This window comes from Chanodichthys erythropterus, chromosome 1 (assembly GCF_024489055.1).
Source record: "Chanodichthys erythropterus isolate Z2021 chromosome 1, ASM2448905v1, whole genome shotgun sequence".
Classification (NCBI taxonomy): domain Eukaryota; kingdom Metazoa; phylum Chordata; class Actinopteri; order Cypriniformes; family Xenocyprididae; genus Chanodichthys; species Chanodichthys erythropterus.
Window position 1 is genome coordinate 4,300,049 of NC_090221.1, and position 19,438 is coordinate 4,319,486.

A 19,438-nucleotide genomic window follows, 5' to 3' on the forward strand; every position below is an offset into this window, starting at 1 on the left:
CATTTACCCAACATTTACTTCAGAAAAGCCTTTCTTTTAGAATGACCCCTTTTTCACATATGTATGTAAATGCAGACCGCATGGCTAGGTGCTTGTATGTTCTAATACTTCTGTCCATGTAGTGTATTTTTACCAGGTTTGTACTAATTACTAACATATTAGGACAGTGATATTAGAAGATCAAATTCAATATTCAACTTATTGCTGATGTATACTATGTATAGATAAGTACAGGCAGTTCTATGGATGTTCATAAACTATGAACAAGTTCATAAACTTGTTCATAAACTATGAACAAGGACTGAATCGGAGCACCTTGTAAATGCCATGTTGGCATGGTCTGAATACAAAAGGGGGGCTGAGAGTAACGCATTTCTGTTGAATAGGGACTATCAAAAGAGAGAGAGCGAGAGAATTGGGACTATATACAATTTTTTGGCAGATTTTCTCCTGTTTACTGGTACACAAAATGAGGCCATTGTGAGTCAATGGAGTCTGAAAGGAGGGGAAACTTTCTGGCCATATTGGAGCAAATAGCATCGGTTCATCCATCGACAGCTACGCAATTACGATTTTGACGCTTCAAAGAGTTCATAAACAGATCGTAAAACTAATCCATAAGAATTGATTGAGCAGTTTAGTCCAAATTTTAAGAGACACAATCGATTTACAGACAAGGCTTAAGCTAGTCCTAGACTAAAATGCATGTTTGTTTTGTTTTAACTAAAAGAAATTTGTACTGACACATCCTAAAATAAGTCAGTGCCATTGTTTTGTCTCAAGATACGCAACAGTAATGTTTTTTCTAGGGCACGCTCAAAGAAGCTACTTAAAAATCCTTATTGAACTAAGGCCTAATCGTGGCTTAATCTAAGCCCTGTTTGTGAAACTGGGCCATAAAGATTAAATTTAGGCTTATATTCACATGTACACATTAATTACATTAAACAAAGGGCCATGAATAGGTTTTTCCTTTCACAGAATCCAAAATAAACAGAAAAAAATATTAAAAACAGTCAGACACAGTCTGAGGAATGCTGAAAATTTAATAAAAGAAAGGAAAAACAAAAACAGTAGTAACAGCAATTTAGGCATAAAATGTTTTAAATTTCACATCTAAATTGTTACGTCAGAACAGCTAGGAATTTATGAATGCACCAGCTTTAATTATCACATTAAAAAAAGCAATACCTCAGTCTAATCTTACTTTTTTCTTTTTCTTTTTTTTAGAAAAAAATTAAACATACTGAACAAAACAGCTTACACAAGAAAACACAAACACGAGGACATAATGGACAGATGTTCCAGCATCAATGGTTCATTTCTTCGTCCCGTTACTCTGTGCTTTGGTTTTCTCCTTTTCCAAATATTTCTGATAAGAAAACATTTGTTTCAAAAACATACTGAAGTACAACAACAATGTCAACATTGTAATGCTAATATTTATTTATATATATATAAAAAAAAGTAATTTAAGCCTTAATATGTAATACATAAACCAGATCTCAATCCTGTTCTGAAAACATGATCAAAGACAGAGGAGGGAAAAATCTCACCTTAAGTTTATCGTAGTGTGCTTGGCTACTGCAGTGAATTCTCTTTGCAGTTTCCTCATTAGAGTAAAACAGGAAGCAGACTCTGCAGTAGTACCCCATCTTCACAAACTCCACACCTGAAACAGGTCAGATGAGATTCATTAATGAGACTTCTTTCAAGCAAACATGAATACATTGCACAGTGACAATAATGAAAAGAAGCCAGTATCTTTCATTAGCTGGGGTGCATCACTTTTTATAATATATAATGAACTTTCTTCAGCTTCTTGGACAGAGTATGCTGTAAAATTAATATCTCTGTTATATCATACTTATTTCTTAGCAAAGATCAAAGCCATCTTACCCACTGGGACTTTAGGATCATATGGCTCTAGAGTAGAATGGCTAGTTTCAAGCTTTGTTTCAGATGGTGCTGCTGTTATGTTTGTTTCCTCAGTCTTCACACTCTTCTCTGACACAACAGTGGAAGAATCAACAGTTTCTTCATCTTCAGGCTTCTAGTTAAAAGGAAAGCAAGTATATCCAGTTAACAGTGAGAAAGCATATGGTACCATCTTTGTCTATCACTTGGAGAACCTGTCTGGGCTGAATTCAGTCTTAAAAAACAACCTATCATGTCGTTTGACAAGTTGATATATGCACACTGTCATAATGTAATGAGAGTGACATAGTTCTAAAACACTCCACTTAGTAGACTCCATAGAATATACTCTTGAGAGTAGCCACCCCCACCCTTCACATCCAGCCAAGTGAAGAACATTCTGCAGGAGGTATGCGTGCCATTGTCAGTCTTCAAACCATTCATAAGCATCAAGAATATAAAAGCCAGAATAGATTTTGCCAAAAAAACAACAACAACAACAACAAAAAAAACGACCAGTTCTGGAAAAGCATTCTTTGGATGGATGAAACAAAGTTAAACATGTACCAGAATGACAGGAAGAAAAAAGTATGGAGAAAGCTTGGAACAGCTCATGACCTATTACACCCAATATTTTTGTTCAACCCCAAAACCGAATACACAGATGCAATATAATGATACGCAGGGTGCGAACTACGGGGAGCTCGGCTCCCCTTAATAAGACATGGGCTCCCCTGAAAACGTGATTTGTGAAATTTTGGGGGGTCTCAAAAAAAGATTGACAATGTGTTATTTTGATGTGCAATTTCAGTTGTGTGTAATGTGATCATCGTGGATTATTATGTGTAAAATTGCAAAATTCATTCATTCATGCATGACGGCGAATTCACTTCAATAAAGATAACTATACATGCTATTCTTGTCATGAGCATCAAGGTGTAGGGGGCGCTGCGGTGCAAATTCCGCTCATGTTCAGTAGGCTATATGTTAACTCGAACAGCAAAGGAAGCTGACCCCAGGCCTGTGTTAAGGTGAGGTATGTTATTCGCAATTATGTGTTGAGGCTGAGTTGTTATAGGTCTGCGTGACTCTCGATGTATTAGACCTAATTTAACGGAAGAATTTTGGTATTCTTCTGTAGCCTGACGAGTAACTTTAACCGTTGTTCTTGTGGACTCTAAGACAGCCTGATGCTTTGTTTATAGACTATTTGTGGGTGGCTGTTTGTTGTTTCACCTATCAATTTGTGTCGATAATGTATAATAGGGTAAACCTTGTATAGTTATTTATCCCATATAGTGCTTGCATAAATCAAGTAGTGTACACAGTCGTAGCTGTATCTTTGTAACTCATTGTAAGCGCTATGTTGAGGCTCACACAAGCACTTTCTCAATTGTTTACATGCAACTGTGTTTGAGGATACTCCCCGAGATGGGCCTTTTGACATAACTTTGTGTGTATGTACATTCAAGCACAAAAAGTCAAGCAAGAGAACGAGAACTGAATTCGGTGTTCGCATGTTGTCTATGTGGCTTTGTGTGTATGCGAGTTCCGAATTCAGTTCTCTTTCGCAGCTTCTTGCACTTGAATACTTTAAACTGGCTTGAATATTTACACTGACAGGTACAAATGATAAACTTTCACTCTATGATGGATAAATTTTGCAATTAATCCATGAATTACATGCATTCTGCACCATGGGGCCTGGTCCGTTAGGACCACGTGATCAACTACGATCCCTACTTGACATTGTGATTATTGCGGATGCACACATCACAATGTCAATGCTGAAATGATATAACCTGCAGCCCTACATATGAACAAGAATAATCAGGTTACTCACAGCTTCCTTCTCTATATTCTGGAGCTCTGATGTGTCTTTGCTTTGTTCCTCCTCTTGCTCTTGGTTTTCCTCAGGAACGGTTTCTGCTGAAACATTTTGGCTTTCCTTCTCTTCCTGACTCTCCATCTTTTCAGCCTTATCAGCAACAGGCTCATCCACTTTGATTTTCTTGACAGAAGGCTCTTCCTCTTTTTTGTCCTTACTTTTGCCAGAGGAGCTCCTCTGGGCCTCATCTTCTTTGGAGTGTTCTCTCTTGAGTGGCCGTTTATCCTCGGGTTCTGGGGTCGGAGGTCTTTGTCTGTGAGATTATAATTTTGTCAAATAGATGCCATGTAACATTCTTTGGAAAGCCATTTTTGCTTATTTTACCCCCCAAAAAAAAATATTAATGTCCAACTCACCCACGTTTGAGCTGCTTAAATTTCCTGCTTACATAGACAACCAGTCGTTTGCCTTCAAATTTAGGTCCCTTTAACTTGTAGGCCTCTGCCATTTTCTCAGCATCTTCCCCTCTTTCCATCTCAATGAAACACTGATCAAACATACAAATATCACGAACACCATATAATTTCTTATGCCCTAGTAAATCCAACAGAAACAATCCTATTTTTACAATTACCTCATTGCGTAATCGATTTAGATAATATCTTCTGATTTTTCCAAATGGTTCTGCAATTTTCAGAAGTAAAGCATCTGAGCCTTTGAAGGTTGGAACATTACCAACGAAGATAACTCTGCCACTCTGTAGATGTTGCACAAATACAGGCATTAGATTCTGCTTCTTTTAGATTCACATACATTTTATTCATAGTGAGTTAAAAAATCCAAGTCTTACCTGGATGGTTGCATAGGTGTGTGAATGATAAACTCTCACAGGTCTTCCACACACAGATGGTAAGGCATTCCTAGTGTAGAAACTAACCATTTCTCTTGCCTCTTTTTCTTTGGAGAACTGCAAAAAGGCCTAACACAGAGCACAACCACAACACAATTTCTGATTTACAACTGACAGAATGCTATGTTCCCTCCAGCCAAATGTCAATAAATTGTCAAAATATCATAAACAGCTTGCCAATGGATAATAACCATTTATAGATACATTAATAAATGGTCTATCATCAGAAATCTCTGTGGATATCTACAGTAAAGCTGCTGTATATCTGAGAGCTGTTACCTCAGGCCTCAAGTCCAAGACCAGGTGCCGCACCACTTTACCAAATGGCTTGGCAAGAGCAAGGATTTCCTCTACATAACCGTGGCCACGTTTAAACCCAACGACATTCACAACTCTAAATCCCTACAATTTGAAAACACACATTAGTATTAAATGCAATCAATAAATCAATGCAGACAATTATGTATTTAATATAATTTAAAGTGCCCAAGAAGTTAGAGACTTACTCTACTATCCCTGGAGCTTCCTGAAACATACAAAATGAAATAAGGCATTATTTTAATGGACTGTCTTTAGGGGAAAAAAGCTTAATAGCTATTACACTAGAGATGGAGATTAAACAACCATTCAAAAGTTTGGGGTCTGTAAGATTCTTCAGTGTTTTTGAAACAAGTCAATTATTCTCACCAAGGCTGAATTTATTTGATAAAAAAAACATTTAAATGGAAAATGGCTTTAAAATAGCCATTTTCCATTTAAATTATTCCTGATGACAAAGATCATCAAAAATATGATTGTAATGTTTTATTATTATTTAACAGTCAACTCAATCCAAAGAAGAAAGCCTTTTCATGGATCACTGCTAAAGCCATTGCTCAAGGGCATTACCTGATGTGTTTTTAGCTTTGGACTTTGAGTCTCGTCTCTTAGCATTCTCCTCCTCCTCCACTAGCTCATCCAGAGTAACAAACTCATCCATGTTCTCAGGAAAGTCATCTTCAGTTTGACCCTCCTAGAAGCAGATACAGATAATGAACAGAACTGCAGGTCGAAATAATGGATGTCATTTATATTAAAAGAACAGCTCTAAAGAGGGCAACAAAAAAAAGCACCAGAAAAGTGGTGACATCTTCAGAGGACTTCAGAGGCTTATGGAATATAAAAAAAGTTACATAAAATATAATAAATTGTAAAATGTCTACAGTAAAAAAACCTGTTAATGGGTTAATTCTAAGTTACCATACCAAGTACAGTAAAAAACAACAACAAAAAAACCTTACATTTACATATATTCAAAGTTCCTTCAGGGATTAAGGAATAATGATAGCATAGGAGAAGGAATAAAAGATCTGCATGCACATTTTTCAAATTATTTTCATTTCAGATGATGTGCTAATGCGCAAAAGCTCTTGCCTGCTCTTCATCATCCTCTTCAGCACCCTCATCTTCAGGTTGGTCATCATTCTGTTCCTCAAGGTCTTTAGGAAGCTCATCTGTGTTCTCCTGCTCAGCGTCAGATGTTGCAGGTTCCTCCAGCTGAGTCTCTTCCTGGTTTTCACCAGAGTCTATTTGGTTCTCTGTGGTCTCATCGTTGGAGCCATCTCTGGCTTGCTGTGCTTCAGGGTCCTCCTCTTCCTCTATGTTGGAATCATCGATATCTGGTGCTTGTTCACTGGTTTCAAGATCACAGGATAGGTCAACATCATCTAGAGATGGATCTTCATCAAACTCCTCTTCATCTTCATCACATGCTTCCATAACATCAGCTTCTTCATCTCCTGACCCGTCGCCCACGGCCTCTGCCTCCTCAGGCTTTGGTTCCTCTTCTTTCTCATCAGAGCTCTCCTTGGCTTTGGAAGTAGAGGACCTTTGATTCTTTGATGAATGTTTATCACTAGTTCTGTTGGTGGCACTTTTGCTACTCCTTCTACTCCTGGTATTCCTGCTATCCCTGCTATCCCTGCGCTTACGGGCAGGTTCTTCCCTTCCTTGGTCGCCATTTCCTGGTGGGACCCTGGAACATCAACACGTATAGCACATTTGGTTTAGTTTTCTTTATAAAAGCTCGGAACACACCAAGCCGACGGGCAGTTTGAGTTTTCTCAGTGTGTTCCACACCATCGGCTGAAGTTGGTCCTCGTCGGCTTTCTTTCGGCTGATTTGGTGTCGAACCGCCGAGAACTGGCTGTTCAGTATAGCAAACGAGTCAGTTCACGAGAATATAAGCAAAAGATATTAAAGCAAGCAAATAAGTAATGACGGCACAGACAGAAGGTTGTTCTAATTTTACGTCATTTTACCTGAGCAATTGAAAGCATGTAGACATGCAGTCTTAGTTTTGCTTTCCCTTTTTGAATGACGAATATAGACAAATATATCTGCTTAAATAGACAGTTTTCTTCCTTATACGCAGGCGCAGAAAGTGATATTTTTTCCCAGACGCAGCCGACGTGAGGCGACAACACCGTCGACTTTACTTGTGCTAGTTCTTTGATGTCGGGTTGGTGACAACTTACGTTAGAGTCTTATACTTCGAGCAGATGTTCAGTCGAATGGATCTTCCATTGATAGTCAGTGGATTGGCAGTGTAGTACTTAACCAACATCTCTGCATCCTCAGCCTTGCTCATTTGAACATAAGCCTGTCAAAGTGAAAAAACAAACAGAACTGAGAGCTGTCAAATATCCTGTGTAATTGGATTAGTTTTGCAATCCCTCAATTTTCTGCAACTTGCAAGTATTAGATAAGAACTGAGATTTTAATAGCATCCCCTAGTTAAACATCACTAGAGTTGGTAAGTTTGATTAATTTCTGTAAATCAGTTCAAGTTTCAATGAGTCAGTTCAACATTCTGATTTGTTAGCATTACTCAAAATAAGTTCACAAAAGACTGCATGACAACTGCTAATAAAAATAAAAAAAGCTAAAGGACCCCTTTGGTGAAAATCAAGTTTTTAATGTTGTTTATATGTTTATGTGGTGCTTTTAGTATGTTTTAAGACAAAACACTGGCAGGGCAAGAACGGACATTAAAACTTGCATTAAAAACTAAGTTCAGAATTGATCTGAAATTCTCAGAATCAAAACAAAAAAGCATGGAAAATGGCTGTATTACTATTAACTAGATGTTTACTGTATTTTACACGATTCCTGTAGTTTAAACAGTAGTGAGTGGCGCTAACACCACCAAGGTCACGCAACGCAAGCCGTTTTGGATAAAAGTGTCTACTAAATGCATACATTTAATGTTAAACAACTTTAATGTAGTTTTGCTCTGTGGGTCAAAATTATGGTTCCTTCGATATAAAAAAAGTGTAAATTACACTTTATAACAGACATAATAAATACTAAAATAATCAAAGAGATCCATGAAAGAGGACATATTTTAATAATGTATGTTCTTGAAATTGCTGCATATGTAACTTACATCTTTATTTAGAAAGAAATGTTTCTCAACAGTGCCAAATCTACGAGATATTGTGAGGAGCTCCTTTTTCTTGTCACTGTCCCGAGGCAAATTACAGAAAAACACCACCTTGCTGACGTCTTTCTTCTCTCTGATCCTAGTGTCTCTGTCCGGCCTTCCACTTTTCTGTATTGATAAAGAAAATAAGCTTAATTGATCTGATTACTTGATTTGCTTAACTCTACACTTAAAAAAAAAAAAAAAACACCTTACCTTAATTGCCATCAGTTCCTTTGACAAATAAACTTGTATCTCTTTTCCATTCAAAATGGCTGGTTTCCGCTTGTAATAATTAGCCATGGCCAAAGCCTCCTCATGAGTCTGCAGCTCCAGGAAAGCCTTTGAAAAATAAAACAAATAATAAATTCATAAAACAGACTTATTTACTCAATAGATACCAATTATGCGCATTCATATTGGCAATGATTGCTCATACAGGTAAAGACAATACCTTGTTCATGTTCTTCAGCACTAGATGCTTACAGATGGTGCCAAAGGGTTTTGCCAAGTCAAACAGGCTGTTTGTTAACTTCGGTTTCCTTTCGTATTTTAACACGATCACCCTACTTTTTATCTAAAATATAAATAAATAAATAAATAAATAAATAAATAAATATTCATGAGTGCAAGCACCAAGATATCTCCATCCATCCATTCAAAAAAAAAAAAAAAGATTCTATACTGAAAAGGACATTCTGATTATATAAAATATACCAAAATTTTAATTCTGAGTGCATTTTCAATGCAACAGAACAGATTGACCAATTTTAACAAAAACAAATCACTTTTAGTGCATTATTACCTTGGGTGTCGCTGAATATGACGTCCTTTTACTTGTCATTCCCATACTGGAATCAGACCCTAAAGTTGTTTAAAAATTGTTACTGATTTAAATCAGCCAATGCGTCGTCAAGTGAATCACATTTATTTATATGCTCTCAAAGATTTATTACCCCAGTTAGAGCTCATCCCTGTTCTCTGTAGACCACCACCAATTGAATCTGCTCCCAGCAAACCATCCGAACGACTCTTTGTGTCCAGGGAAAGGGATGTCGACCTGAGAGGAATTCATTTTTAATGTGCTTTTCAATACAGATCCTTGTAAAAAGCAGGATGCATCAAACTTACGAAAGCAGTACTTAAAAAATAAAAAATAAAAATAGTAACATACATGAGACTAGAGGGCATTTGAGGATCCCAGTCCGGGTACCTATAAAACAACAGGAAGGAGTTTGCAGTTATTTTTTAAATTACAGAGATATAAATGTTGAATGTAGTGTTGTCAAACGTACCAACTTTGATGAAATTTCAAAATCTGACACTTTGAGCGGATTTGTAAACAAGTCTAAGTGGCCACTGTGTTCACGCACTCAAAATATATGTCTGTGCTTGGCTACAATGATCTATGCACAGGAGCGTTTGGAAGCACACGTTTGAATTTAAGAGGGGGAGTGTTTGAAAGCAGGCGTCTATCAGCGGACCGCTGCTTTCAAACGCTCCCGTGTGTATCTGTGTAAGCGCTTGTTAAAGAGCGTCATTGATGTCTACTTACAACATTCAAAACGTTGTTCATTGTGGCCAATCACAGACATTTATGTTGAGCGCGTAAACAATGGTCAATCAGAGGTGTTTATGAATCTGCTCAACAGTGCTCAAAGTGTCACATTTTTAAAATTTCAGTATCGACTTGGTATCACTTGAACAACAAATTCAATTTCAAAGACTGCAACAGCACAAATTAGCAACCATGTCTAGAGATCCTACATGGTAACTATTTAATGCACTAGGATTAAAAAAAAACATGGTCTATGATAATCATCTGTGAGGTCACATTAAATCAATTAGTCATTATGTTCTTTATTTTTGTTTTTCAACTGAAACTTCATGTTAGAAATAGGTTAAAGACTGCATTTAAACACCTAAAAGGTTCAAAGAAGAATAGATTCATTAGTATAATGGACCCTTTTCACATTTCTTGGTCCTCCAAAGCAGAAGTTGTATGGGAGACAATAGCAAATATAATTTCCATCAAACCACTATGACTTCTCAGGGCTCCACTTTGTTTGTTTCATGGTGATAATCTGGATTTCTTCTAATGGGTTAGTTCTCCCAAAAATGAAAATTCTGTTATTAAGATTGTTGAATAAAGTTGTTCTTTTCTTTGGTTTTTGCACACAAAGAGTACAAAGGTTGAACAGTCGACTGTTTTAACAATTTCTTTAGTACCTTTCTGGACCTTGAAAGTGGTGGTTAAATTGCAGTCTATGGACGAGCATATACCTCTCCAATTTCATCAAAAACAAAGGTCTTACGGGTGTGGAGCGACATGAGGGTGAGTAATTAATGACAGAAATTAAATTTTTGGGTGAACTAACCCCTTTAACTAAAAAGTTTTATTTAGCTAAAAATGAAAATTATGTAATCATTTACTGTCCTTTATGTTGGTGTAAAGCTGTCACTCCAATAAAAGTGAATATGCAGAAGAACAAATGAGATTTTACATAAATTACACACACACAGCTATTATGTGGCTTAAGAAGACTTTAGTGCACAAGTCATATATACCAATTTATGATGCTGCTTTTTTAGGCTAGACAGCAGTGGTAAATGCTGAGTACTAGAAAATGTCTAATCCAAAAGATCCATAGCATAACTGCACCTACTGGAGGCCAAGTTTATGCATGTTTCTAAATGACTATAAAAGTGTTTTCAACATAATGAACAGTTCATATTTCACAAAGCAGTCCACTTACATTTGCAGAAGGAGTTTGCGGTTTTCAGAGTGACGAATCCCAGTTGTGTGCTGAGTCCATTCCTTTACAAACACAGGGAAGGGTGAAACATATCCTTAAAATACATATTAAGCTGTGAAATCTAAAGTAATTCAAAGCCTTGACATACTGGATCAAAGCTAACTTGACAAGCTACCCTCCCTGGCTATGAATGCAATCTTCAAATGAGTACTGTAATGAATCTGAAATGAGTTCTAGATACTAACTCTCCTAACTGGAACCAAACATAAAGAACAAGTCAGAAATTGCAGCTAACAACAGTGAATACTACAGACATCCAATGAGATTTAGGGCCATTTTATCTTTTAAGGCCATTTTATCAAATTTGATACTAGGCCAAACTAAGAGGTGCTGATTTAAATGCAACCAATGATGTTTAAGGAGGGCCTTCTTCAAACAGCAGGACTCAGGAAGAGGAAGTGTGTGTGCAGGAGGCAAGCGCCTTGAATTACTCACCATGACAGAGAGCACATCAAAATCACAAAGGGAGCACACATGGGGAAACATGAGGGGCATGACTCCCAAGAAATCCTGCACTTTTCTCTGAGACGGAGTGCCCATTCTTCTCTGCATGAACAGGTCGTCAGATGCCGATGACGCTGACATGCCGAGGCTGCGGTAGGAGTCACGGGAAAGCTCAGAATATTGACGGTCTCTGCCGCTACCGCTCCTGTAATCTAACATGTCGTACCCTCGACCAGATGTTTCTTGCATGGAAGTATAACCGAAGTCACCTTGTGAGCGGCTTTGAGCCTGCCCACTGGAACAGTCCAATCTTCCGCCCTGCATGTCGTCCCAGCTGGCTTCCATTTTGTGGTTCTTGAGCAGCATGAGAAGATGGGGCAAGTTCTCCATGCATATGTTCTCCTCTGGAACCTGCGCCAGTGCGTCCAGATCAGTCGGCGACAGACCTAGGCTGGCGAACAGTTTAAGGGTAGTAAGGTGGCTGCCCGCTCGGCGGTGCAGCTGAGAGTTGTGGTCTTTTTCCTCCCCTCCAACCAGACCAGACATGCCACTATGTGACCGGGAAGATGAGCTGTAGGGGTCCGAGTGAGTGTCGCCCATACTAAAGTCACCCAAAAGCCCACGGGCTACAGAAAAGCCCTTCTGAGCATCATCACCAGTCCGTTTATGGGACATGGCCTTGAAATGATGGCGCTCTGGACGAGTGGAAAAAGAGCGAATCAAACAGAGCGAATCAAAAAGTCTCCAAAAAGACAATCCGTCAATTTAAGCCTGGATCGAGAAAAGAAGCTCCTCCAGAATGAAACAGGTCTGCAGAAACACAATGGAGCAATGATTTCTAGCATGCTCACGAAATAGTTAGCAGTGGCATAGGAGAGCAAGACAGCGAGCTCCACAAATCCATACAATGCAAGTAACAGATGTAATTTTTTTATTTTACAATGATAGAGGGGCAAATGGACAGATTGGTATACTGACCAAATAGACCATAAAATGAAGATTTACAAGTACCATGAAGTATATTTTAAGGGGAAAGTTTTATAGAGCTTTGAAGGGAAAAGAAAGAGTCTGAATCAATATTAGATCTTTAGAAAGACAGGGAAAGCATTGCGGTTTCTTGTTCAGGGGAGAACCAGGGAGATATACTGTTCATGTCTCTAAGTTGTACTATATAACCAAAAATTTGTAATCCATGGGGGAAAAAAACCCAAACAAACAAACTAAAAACTTACAGAAATAAAGCTAATCAACTTTAGTGCTTAACTGCAAACATAATTTGGCATCAAGACATCTTGACAACAGACAAGCCAATAGTTGGGCTCAAGTGAAGGGTGCAAAGAGAGCATAGGGTTCTCTGAACAAGATTTGTATCTTCATCCAAAGAAAAGTGAACTTTTATACGCATTAACAGTGATTTGAATCTGTGGTAGTCAATATATTTAGAAGCATTAATGAAATGTGTGCCCTTAATAATTTTAATATATGCTAAGCATGTTATAAAAACAATAAAGGCACTTGGTGCTTGATGAGGTCCATTTAACAAAAAAAAAACATTGTAGATTTTGTCTTTTTCTGTTGAAGCAAAAGAATCGTACACATACACCAGAGTTGTATGCATAGCCTTTTAAAGTATACTCCATTTGACGTGTATGCGTACACAGGTGGTTGACGCATGCGCATCGATAACTTGCACTCATTCCCTTTAGGGTCTTCTTCATAGCCCTGACATATCGAAGTGTTTCTCATACATTGATTTATTTGTAGCGGCCCGCCACAATATCAGTTGACCGCAACAAATAGAATTCAGTGCTTCCCATTCATTAAAGGGATAGTTTACCCAAAAATTAAATTTTGAAGCAAAAAAAAAAAAGTGCATCCATCCATCATAAAAGAAATTCATACGGCTCCAGAGGGTTAATAAAGGCGAAGCAATGGGTTTTTGTCTGCCAGAAGCTAGTTATTATAGATAATAAAGTTTTAAATATGTATATTTTTTTTCTTACAAAAAACGCATTGCTTCACTTCAGAAGGTCTTTATTAACCTCCTGGAGCCGTATGGATTACTTTTATGATGGATGGATGTGCTTTTTTGGGCTCTAAAATCTGGTCCCCAATTCACTCCCATTATAAAGCTTGGAAGAGCCAGGATATTTTTATTTTTTAATATAACTCAGACTGGGTTTGTCTGAAAGGAGATAGTCATATACAGCTAGGATGGCTTGAGAGTGAGTAAATCATGGGATAGTTTTTATTTTTGGGTGAACTAACCGTTTAACTAGACTGTGGTGGCCCGAAAATATACTTCTCATAATAACATAAAATGTTGTGCTTTGTGCCATTGCTGTCAAACAAACTAAAATCAAAAGCACGATAAGGCTTTGCGTGCTTATCTAATCGCAAAAGACTGTCGTTTGCGCTGTGCAAAGAGAACTGCGCACGTGATCAGCTCCGTGTCTCTGGACTGTAGTTTCCGTTAAAATAAAAGCTCACGCGTTTATCTTTCAAGTATAGAAATTAGGATAAAACTAATTATGAAAGTTTCATTTGTTTTTCAGTGCATATGTTTTACAATATATGGCTATTATAAATTAGTGCAAAAAAATTAAATGTGCATGTGTGACCTTTAAAGTATCGATAATTTGTAAAATCCAAATAAGCTTTACTACAGTTGTTAAGACACTAACTGTTAAGATCACAGTTCCAATAACTTAGGACATTAAATAGACTTTTCTACTGCCTTGAAAAACACCAGGGGAAAGAAGCCCAGGGTCCCTGATCACCTGTGTGAACATGCTATAGACCAGGACACCTAAAACTGTGCTACGGGGAGACAGGAAGGACAGCTGATGATCACCATTGCAGTGCCAAAAACATGTGTATTCATATGTCCCCCCAGATGTGTTCAAGAACTTGCAGGTTCCCTTGGTGTAACATCTCACAGCAAGATCTGACAAATCTGCTGGAATCCATAAGGATGAGATGCACTGTAGAGATAGTTCACCCAAAAATGAAGGTTCTGTCATCATTAACTTACTCTCCAGTTGTTCCAAACATGTATGAATTTCTTTCTTCTGCTGAACACAAAAGAAGATATTTTTAAGAACATGGGTAAGCAAACAATTGATGAGTCCCATTGACTTCCATAGTATTTTTCTTTTCTTTTCTTCTTCCATACTATGGAGGTCAGTGGAGCTAATCAACTGTTTGGTATGGCTGATGTCTGTCAGTCAACTGGGTTTCAAATTGAAGATGTTGATAATGTTGCCGTAATTCTCTTTCAAAAGTGTCAAGTTGTTAAGGGATCCTCTCAACTTTGTCTAGACATGTTTTTTTTTTTTTTTGTTGCCATTTTTGTAATAACATTAAAAGGGCGCTGCTAGTTCGAATATGGATATTGGCGCAAAAAACAAAACATTATTACCGGCTTAACGTAATTTTACCAAAGCCAACTATGGTCGCAAGTTCCGTCATTACCAATGGACCCTTTTAGTGCCAAAATCACAATTACGTCATAGCGTTAGCTGGAGGCAAAACAAAGGAAAAACTGGAGGCGGCCAATACGAACCAGCAGAGTCGCGGCTACACAAGAAGCTTAAAAACGCCATTTTGTTGTATTGTATTGTTGGGTGCCAAAATCAACAAAGTACAGGCTCCAATTTGAAATGATCACATACCTGCTGCCACTGCCAGACAAACAAAAAAGACGACAGCCGTGGTTAAACGCAATAAAACAAGCCGACTGGACCGAAACGACCATCAAAAATGCTCAAGTTTGCAGTGCATACTTCACATCATTTAAGGTTATCGTCTTTTGTTGGTAGTGATTATGGTTTAGTTACGTGTCTAAATATTTCTTACGCATGCCCACCTAATCAGAAATTGGGGAACAAGTTAAAGGCCCACTGAAGAGTGTTGGAACGCGCAGCATTATTCAATGTGTTGACGTAATATCAACTGAAACAGGAAGACAGGGCGATATATCGAACAGCCACGCCCCTTTTTTAAATAGCCAATAGCGTTTCAGTTCTGTTACAGCTCGGCCAAAGCCGATAGACTCTGTAAAACCTCTGGTTCCTCCTAATTTCTAAACGTTTCTCCTCATAATGTCCTTAAATATCACTCATACAGCATTCTGTGCAGAATTCAAATGGGTCCGATACCTTTTGTGGTCTGTGCCGATTCGCGGATATGATCCGCTCTGTGCTCTTGTGTCTCTGGATCGGAGCAGACTGTGCTTGCGCTGCGGCGGTTCATGTGAAACTAACGCAAAACCGGACTTCATTTGCGTCAATGAAAAGCATATTTACACTGTCTGAATCGTTCCCTATTCTCTATATACTGCACTATGTGCCATTCATCATGTAGAAACTAGTAAACGTGTGAATAAATGACCTATTTCAGCCGAGGCTTCAGCGTCTGTAAAAGTGTAGGCGGGACTTCAGTTTCTAGAGAGCATTTGATTGGACCGAAGATTTGACGAGAAACTGAAATGTGATGTGATGTCATGAAAATTCATGATCCATTTTAGCGGAAGCGAGAGACTGTACGATTTGAACGCTTTTATCTCCTAAATGCTAATTTTGTCATTGTTTTGGAACACACTAGCTTATTCATAACCTTACGGCTAACATATTCATACCAAACGCTAAAAAACTTAAATTTTGATTTCAGGGGAACTTAATGATTTCTCATGTAACGCAAACCTTTTTTAGCGCATAAGTAAGCTAACTTTGTTAGTCATACAACTAAAGATTTTTACGCCCTCAGTTTCTCTTTACTATACACACTCGTAAAAAAAAAAAAAGCTAACAAAACTTGTTAGCTAGCATTAACGAAGTGGTCAGGGGAATTGTTCTGCTTCCACCTAAGCTCCGCCCACAAAAAAATCACAATGTTTAATAACTGAAAACAAAGACTATAGACCTTATGTAGCACCGCCCCTTTTCAGCATTGCGCTCGTTGTCTTTTGACTTCCAGTTTGTATTTCCACAGCGATCTTACATATTTATGAATGAACTGCTCGTTTTGAAGTCTTCTCGTTCAACTGACATTTGTTAAGACATCTGCTTTAAACATTACAATGCTCATGATAACTTTCATTAACTCTACAACAAGTAAATCCACTTAATCAGCTAATTATTCTTTGACAGCTTGCCACAGAAATGTTTAGAGCTACCGCAAAACGGAAGTTCAAAGACAATTTTATAAAGATGCGCGTTTGTTTCTCTGGCGCATAACAAAGACTATAGAATAACACAAGATGCATCACTCGTATTATTTTGAATGAGGGAAAGTGCAACGCGCAATATGGCGGAATAAGTGTTGCCTTCTAAACAGCCAATCGCGATTGGTAAAGTTATTGCGTCACTGCAGCGGCCGTTAGAAGCTCCGGTTCAAAAGAAACAGTCAGACGCGCGCCTCCGAAATGAGGCACAAGAGACGCGCATTTAGGACTGCGCATTAGCTTGATCCATCCACGTCAGAACCCGGAAGACTAATTCGCAGCTGGCTTCTTCGAGATGTATTCCTATGATATGGCAAACGTTGAATTTTCAGCAGCCATTACTCCGGTCTTCAGTTCAATTATCGTTTTTTTTATTCATATCATCGTGTAATCTTTGATCAAAATAACGTCCCCTCCCTCTTGCAATCTCATATCGACTCTAATGAAGTGTTTATGAGCGCTGTCAATCAAAAGAGATCATAATAACCGCAAACTACAACCGTCCAGTCAATTAATTCCCTAGAGACAAAATCAAGTTCGCACCACATTTCTTGTTACAGAAGCCGTTTCAACCGGATATCCGTCACAACAGGGAGGAAAACACTATCGCAACTTCAGTTGGAGCATTCAGGGCAGTAATTAAATGCAAACTAATGACAACCAGAAAGGATGGTTGAAGGGTATAATGCAGAAAATATTGGACAGGAACCTTGCAAATATTCCACACCATTTAAAAGCGACGCCTTTTGTACAGCTTTAACGTGAATCCGAGGTTAACTGATGAACATTCATCTCACTTCAGGACAATCAGTTTACATTAATCGCAGACTTGTGTAATAAGTTAAGTTAAATCTAAGAAAATAAACACGTTAAACACAACGCATGGATGAAGGGCGACGACAAAAACTAGGAAAAAGAAAGCAAGCCACGGGCCTAAATGTAAACGACATCGGGTTTATTATAGTTTGCACTTAAAACACACATGGTATAATATCATATCTGTTATTGTAATGCAGTGTGTTGCTACTTACATTGTTTCTTCTTCTTCCCGTTCCCAACCTTCGGGTTGAAGTCCTTTACGTCGCACGAAATGAAACGCAATCGGTCAACAGTGCACGAGAAGGTGGAAACGACTACGAAACGAAACAGCATTTCATTTCCGGGGTAAATTTCAAAATAAAAGCACTAATAATAGACCCTTTTCACACTTGTGTGTAATCCAGAGCTGTGTAAGTCTCTCTGGGTGATGTAAACAGCGTTGACCTGCCCTCTTATGTATATGGTCCACACTTGCAAATGATACATTATACAAAACTGGAAAAATCCCAAAATGTAAACCCATATATGGTGGTTTTGGAACAACAGATATGTTTTCAACTAATTTGTCCCATACTGTGGGAAAATGTGGGAGGAACCTTTTTCAAAGCCATAGCTTTACATTTTAGCTTTTTATTTGTGTAAGTTATTGGAGTTTAATTTAAAATAAAATTGCAAAGCTGTCAGTTTATATGATTAGCTTGATCTCTCAAATCATAACTCTGTATTTAGATGAGCACTTTGACATTTGTAATGCATATGCTGAGGTATCCCGTCCGTCCGCAGATCAGATATTTGCTACAATAATGAATATGAACTTAACTTTTTAACAACCCCTTTTAAACAAATAAGCATTTACATGCTTATGACATTTACATTGTAAGAATTTACAGGTATGAAAACGGTGACTCGTTAGGTAATGTTTTCTCCTGAAAATCAGATGATTTTTTATTGATTCAGTGGAATTTGTGGGAATAGCAATATGGCGACGCGGTGGCTTCACATGTAACACGCAAATAGATTTTTTTTGATGTTGAGGAATGTCACGTGACTTGTAACATCATCAGAGCTTTGGGACATTCAGAGCAGCATATAAAAGAAGCAAAGCTGTCAGTTTAAATCATTAGCTTGATCTGACTGAGGCATCTACACAGCAGTTGTGCTTTAGAGATTTTTGAGAATAATCTTTTTTAGCCACGTTTCCACCACAGGAACTTTCCCCAGGAACTAGGGACTTTGGGTGGTACTCCTTGTGTTTCGACCGCAGGAACCAGGGTCTAAGTGAAGTTATGGGTAAAAATGTCCCTCTCAGAAAGTCCCTGTTCACGAAGTAGTACTTTTTCAAAGTTCAGGAACTTTTTGGGGGTGGGACTTTGGCGCCAAACATGCTGATTGGTTCATGCAGCATTTTGATTGGTTGATTCCACGCAGCATTTTATTTCAACCACCATTTTTAAAAGTCTGTTGCAATGTGTGCAGTAAGAGATGAATGTTATTCGAATCAACAATAGAGTTTTAAAAATACGACAGATGGACAGACGACAATGTTCAGGCTTTATTAAGCTTATTCTTGGAGGACAAAATCCACCTAGAACTGGAAAGTTGAGCACAGCCCTATGTCACCGGACTAAATGATTAGTTAACTTTCAAATTAAATTTTCCTGATAATTTACTCACCCCCATGTCATCCAAGATGTTCATGTCTTTCTCTCTTCAGTCAAAAAGAAATTAAGGTTTTTGATGAAAACATTCCAGGATTTCTCTCCATATAGTGGACTTCAATGGACTCCAAACAGTTGAAGGTCAAAATTAGTTTCATTGCAGCTTCAAAGTGTTTTACACAAACCCAGACGAGAAATAAGGGTCTTATCTAGAGAAACCTTAACAATTTAAAAAAAAATTACGTTTTAACCATAAATGCTCATCTTAAACTAGCTCTCTTCTTCTTCTTCTCTATTTGAATTCCAGCAGTGTAGACACTGCTAAGCATATTACTGCCCTCCTCAGGTCAAAGTTTGAA

The 19,438-nt window shown here is 38.0% G+C and overlaps 1 protein-coding gene across 2 annotated transcripts; it reads right to left on the reverse strand.

Annotated features, from left to right (window-relative positions):
* Positions 1–1,028: 1,028 nt before the first annotated feature.
* Positions 1,029–17,769, reverse strand: LOC137020064 (matrin-3-like). Of its 2 annotated transcripts, none has more exons than XM_067385273.1 (21): positions 17,634–17,769; positions 11,370–12,188; positions 10,875–10,936; positions 9,293–9,331; positions 9,075–9,178; positions 8,924–8,982; positions 8,573–8,695; positions 8,335–8,460; positions 8,083–8,247; positions 7,172–7,296; positions 6,069–6,669; positions 5,544–5,667; positions 5,162–5,181; positions 4,935–5,057; positions 4,596–4,724; positions 4,380–4,502; positions 4,162–4,292; positions 3,761–4,058; positions 1,900–2,050; positions 1,557–1,672; positions 1,029–1,372 (listed from the first exon to the last, which is right to left on the reverse strand). In XM_067385273.1, exons 2-21 carry the CDS (start codon positions 12,051–12,053, stop codon positions 1,319–1,321), a joined length of 3,357 nt encoding a protein of 1,118 aa, XP_067241374.1. In that variant the 5' UTR covers positions 12,054–12,188; positions 17,634–17,769; the 3' UTR covers positions 1,029–1,318. The 2 variants fall into 2 exon arrangements, with proteins under 2 accessions (XP_067241374.1, XP_067241366.1); XM_067385265.1 differs by having other exon boundaries at positions 1,900–2,053; positions 17,634–17,768.
* Positions 17,770–19,438: the final 1,669 nt, after the last annotated feature.

What these genes read in the sequence shown, in the direction of transcription:
- LOC137020064 (XM_067385265.1), bottom strand. Translation starts at nt 12,053, where the DNA reads ATGTCCCATAAACGGACTGGTGATGATGCTCAGAAGGGCTTTTCTGTA. An exon ending in CAAAGCTAAAAACACATCAG is followed by an intron (nt 5,182 to 5,543) that starts GTAATGCCCTTG and finishes TGTATGTTTCAG; the next exon opens with GAAGCTCCAGGGATAGTAGA. An exon ending in AGAATATAGAGAAGGAAGCT is followed by an intron (nt 2,054 to 3,760) that starts GTGAGTAACCTG and finishes CCTTTTAACTAG; the next exon opens with AAGCCTGAAGATGAAGAAAC.